We start from the raw sequence: 4,496 nt of genomic DNA, 5'->3' as shown, positions 1-4,496 counted from the left end.
TCACTGGACATGCTCAAGCCATTTGGCTTGGGGCTGCATTAACTTTAATCAACACCTACTCATCTTTTTATTGATGCCTTTTTTCTTTGCTTCCCTAATATATTAATTATTAGCACTTTCATTCAAAAGCCACATTTGGCAAACTTGTCGCATGATTCAAATTTTCTTCCCCCTTTTACTTGAGCGGTAGGAGGCTTATTTCAAAGCTTTAAACCACCGCACGATGCCAGCCCACAAAGAGAGAATACATACAACCGTCTCTCTTTTTTCAGTGGTTACATTATAACATATAATGAAAAATGCTTTTTGACCAATATATCAAATACACCTAAATTGGCAATAAATTCCACACATCTGATTTGTAAGTTATTAATGATGAATAATTAGTGGTCAGTAATTGGCTCATTTGAGAGTCAATTTCTTATATTCATATAAACCTACTAACTCAACAATGTAAAATTCGTTTTCAACAAAATATCATTTTTACCAGCCCCTTGCGATGTTATCAACTACTAACTGAGTTTAAAATCTCTTCAGAAACTACCAATATTTACGGAATTTAGGACTTTGTCGAACAGGACCAGCCACCAGGGACAAAAAATTTCCTATCAGACTTGCCACTGAATAGTACCAACAACCACGACGGAAGCAATTTAAAATGCAGCCTTCATTAAAGCACCCGTTCAGAAATAATAAAACCAACAAGACAGGAGATACCAGTATATATATATATATATATATACGCGAATTTCAAAGTTTAGATTCTTTTTAACTATTGATATTCCTCCAGCTCCAATGATACAAAGCGATGGCCGATTCTTTATACATATACTACTTATTAGCAAATTAAATGAGGGGCAATTTTAAAACGGCATAAGGTTAGATTGCCAACTATTTTGAAGCGGATAAGCATGCCAAGATAAAAATTACACTTACCGAGAACAAAAATACAACAACATGCCAAATGCACAGAGTGCGAAAGATACTTCACAAGCTTTCAAGCCAGTAATTAAATATAATTTTCATAGAAAGTTTATGACCGCAAACTGACACTAGCATAAAATTTTCTCATACAATAGCTATTAACATTAATGTTCCCAGGGAAAAAAAAACCATCAAATATGGAAAGAGGAAAAAAAAATTAAAAGGGAAAAAAGCAGCACAATCACTCCTGCTACAAACATCCTACTAAAAAGGACATGGTTGAACCACAGATAATGCAAGGTGAGCAAGGACTTTGAGGACCAATTTTGTGCGAACCACATCCAGAGGACAATTACAAGCCTCTCACGCGCAGATGAAAAGCTTTGATTCGATACAACAAGATCAAAATATCATACCCTCCTTCAGTGATACTACCCCAACACTTCTCCTCGTCAACCAAATCGAGTTCACATGACACATGACACGAAAAGCCAACTAAATGGAAATAAAACTCACCATCAAAGCACTGTTGTAAAATTTAGAAGCACTTCCTGTGAACAATGGATGGACCACTCTCGTCGTACTCACCCTTGGAAATCCACATCTAATTCAACACAGAACAAAGCATGTCAGTCTTGAACGAAACAACATGCAAAAATGAAACTAACAATGGTGAAAGGCAATTCACCTGCTGGAAGGTGCTGAGGGATGCAAGGATTGATCCTCCGATCCAGACACTGTACTTCCTCTCTGGTGGTGCCACAACCTTAATCTTCATGCTGCTTGGGGCAAGTGCAGTGATCTCCTTGCTCATCCGGTCAGCAATACCAGGGAACATGGTTGAACCACCGCTAAGAACAATGTTTCCATAGAGATCCTTTCTGATATCCACATCACACTTCATGATAGAGTTGTAGGTGGTCTCGTGAATTCCAGCAGCTTCCATTCCGATGAGAGATGGCTGGAAGAGGACTTCTGGGCAACGGAATCTCTCAGCTCCAATTGTGATGACTTGCCCATCAGGCAGCTCGTAGTTCTTCTCTACGGAGGAGCTGCTCTTGGCAGTCTCAAGTTCCTGCTCATAGTCAAGGGCAACATATGCAAGCTTCTCCTTCATGTCACGCACAATTTCCCGCTCAGCAGTGGTGGTGAACATGTACCCTCTCTCGGTGAGAATCTTCATCAAAGCATCTGTGAGATCACGACCAGCAAGGTCCAGACGGAGGATGGCATGTGGGAGGGCATACCCTTCATAGATAGGCACAGTGTGACTCACACCATCACCAGAGTCCAGCACAATACCTGTTACAATGAGAAGCCAATTTAGGGTTGGTCTGATATGATGACAAGTGTATGAAATTCAGGCTGAAATAGTGACTGATACTAACCAGTTGTACGACCACTGGCATAAAGAGAGAGAACAGCCTGGATAGCAACATACATTGCAGGCACATTGAAGGTCTCAAACATGATTTGAGTCATCTTTTCCCTGTTGGCCTTGGGGTTGAGAGGAGCCTCAGTGAGAAGCACTGGGTGCTCTTCAGGAGCAACACGAAGCTCATTGTAGAATGTGTGATGCCAGATCTTTTCCATGTCATCCCAATTACTGACAATACCGTGCTCAATAGGATATTTCAAAGTAAGAATACCCCTCTTGGATTGGGCTTCATCACCCACATAGGCATCCTTCTGCCCCATACCAACCATGACACCAGTGTGTCGGGGTCGGCCCACAATACTGGGGAACACTGCCCTGGGAGCATCATCACCAGCAAATCCAGCCTGTAAACCAAGCATGCATTAGAAGATTTCCCAAATACTTTAAAAAATAATAACAAATCTTGGCCTTTGTAAGAAGTACGAAACGAATTGACTAACCTTCACCATTCCAGTTCCATTGTCGCAAACGAGGGGCTGGATATCCTCAGCATCGGCCATTTTTTACAAACCTACATGTAATGTACACAGTTAAAATTATCATAAAGTACAACATAATAATGACAATCCATAGATACTCAACTACCAGCACACTGTACATAGCCAAAAAAAAAAATCTTCCATTGCATCCAAAATTATTCATTTCCATTCAGAAACAAAACATCTTATCCAATATCAGAAATAACACCTACAGTGCTATACATTTTAAGCAAACAAGAGATTACAAATCCCTCAGTGGAAAACTACTTAGCATTCTTACTTTATCTTCTTACTAGAAACTTCCTAGACTTTTAGTTGAATATATACACAACTAAAATCCAATGGATCTAAACCTCTTAGTTGAAAAATATTGGCAAAAACGGTGAAAACGATGCTCATATTTTTGCTTCCTTGTTTCAAAAATCATCAAAATTATTGTTTGTTTTTCCATCACTATACGAAATTGCAGTTGAAACAAAATACAACTTAACTATTGAATGAAGAGTCAGATTAAAATCAATCTTGATGATCAAAACGTACAGAGATCTAGACAGGTAAAAACCAGATCAGACAGTCAAACCAAGCAACACTGCCGAAATGCATCAATCGCAGAAATAGTCGACCCATACAAGAGGCTATATTTCAATTTCAACCAAAAATGGAATCGCAAGCTTTCCAAACTCTTAGATCTCAAGTCAACAAGCATAAAAAACTTCAAAAAACTAAACTAAAACCCTAGATCAGTAACAAATCCACAGCAATCTAACTCAATTTCAGCAAACAAACGGATCTATTCACACAATCTAAGAAACACCAAACTTCAACACACAAAAATCAAATCGTACATAAACCGATCGAGGTCAAAATCAGATCGAACGGTCGTAATCCATAAACAAAGCTAAATCTAACAATATAACAAGAGTGAAAACAAAAATAACACTTCGGATCGGAGCAAACTCACCTTAGATAACGAAAAGCGACGACGGAGAGAGAGGAAAACGAAGATCGAAAGAAGAGCAAGCCAACCTCCGAAGTCGAAGGCTAGGCTTTCTCTGTGTGTGAGAGAGTGTGAGAGTTGAAAGCAAAGAGAGAGAGAGAGAGGGTGAGATGTGAAAATTGTTGGAGAATGAGAATAATAGGAAGATTGATCTAGAAAATGAGTGAATATATATAGGTAAGAGAGGGATGAATTTGAAAAGGAAATGAAATATTTAGGACCAAATATTTAATTTTTTTAAATGAGGGAGAGGAGTGAAGAGGAAAGAGGAATCATTTGCACCACGAGAAAAGATAGGGTGACCTGGCTGACAGCCTTTTGCTTTCAAAGTTTTCACCCCCAACATTTCGATTGTTTTTTCGTTTTTGATTTGGCTTCACGTTTTTCATTTTATTTTACGCCGTTGGATTTGTATTCCAGGATCTTTGCCACGTCAGCTTCGGCGTGTAAGTAGGAACTACGTGCGGCCCGCTCGGGTCGGGTCGGATCGGGTCGTGTTCAGCATTTCTGTTCCTCTTTAATCTCTCACTTTCACTCTCTCAGTCACTGCTCACTCCCTCACTCTCCTTGTTAAGGAGATACAGTAAAAATAAATAAATAAATAGTTATCACATCAGGCGCCGAGCTTTGAGAGGTGCAGCTTGATCGGCTTGGCTTG

General features: G+C 39.4%; 1 protein-coding gene across 1 annotated transcript; it reads right to left on the bottom strand.

The window, feature by feature from the left end:
* Positions 1-983: 983 nt before the first annotated feature.
* On the bottom strand, positions 984-3,997 carry LOC112025577 (actin-7). Its single transcript, XM_024058244.2, has 5 exons — positions 3,803-3,997; positions 2,803-2,873; positions 2,313-2,706; positions 1,613-2,226; positions 984-1,528 (listed from the first exon to the last, which is right to left on the bottom strand). The coding sequence occupies exons 2-5, from the start codon at positions 2,860-2,862 to the stop codon at positions 1,463-1,465; spliced, it is 1,134 nt and encodes a 377-aa protein (XP_023914012.1). The 5' UTR covers positions 2,863-2,873; positions 3,803-3,997; the 3' UTR covers positions 984-1,462.
* Between the last annotated feature and the right edge of the window lie 499 nt (positions 3,998-4,496).

Source organism: Quercus suber, unplaced genomic scaffold, assembly GCF_002906115.3.
Source record: "Quercus suber isolate HL8 unplaced genomic scaffold, Cork oak 2.0 scaffold_297, whole genome shotgun sequence".
NCBI classification, from domain to species: domain Eukaryota; kingdom Viridiplantae; phylum Streptophyta; class Magnoliopsida; order Fagales; family Fagaceae; genus Quercus; species Quercus suber.
This window is presented reverse-complemented; position numbering and strand designations above follow the sequence as displayed.

Coding starts and splice junctions, on each gene's coding strand:
- LOC112025577 (XM_024058244.2), bottom strand. CDS start 2,862: ATGGCCGATGCTGAGGATATCCAGCCCCTCGTTTGCGACAATGGAACT. Junction 2,707..2,802: donor ATGGAACTGGAATGGTGAAG/GTTAGTCAATTC, acceptor CTTGGTTTACAG/GCTGGATTTGCTGGTGATGA. Junction 1,529..1,612: donor CCCTCAGCACCTTCCAGCAG/GTGAATTGCCTT, acceptor GTGTTGAATTAG/ATGTGGATTTCCAAGGGTGA.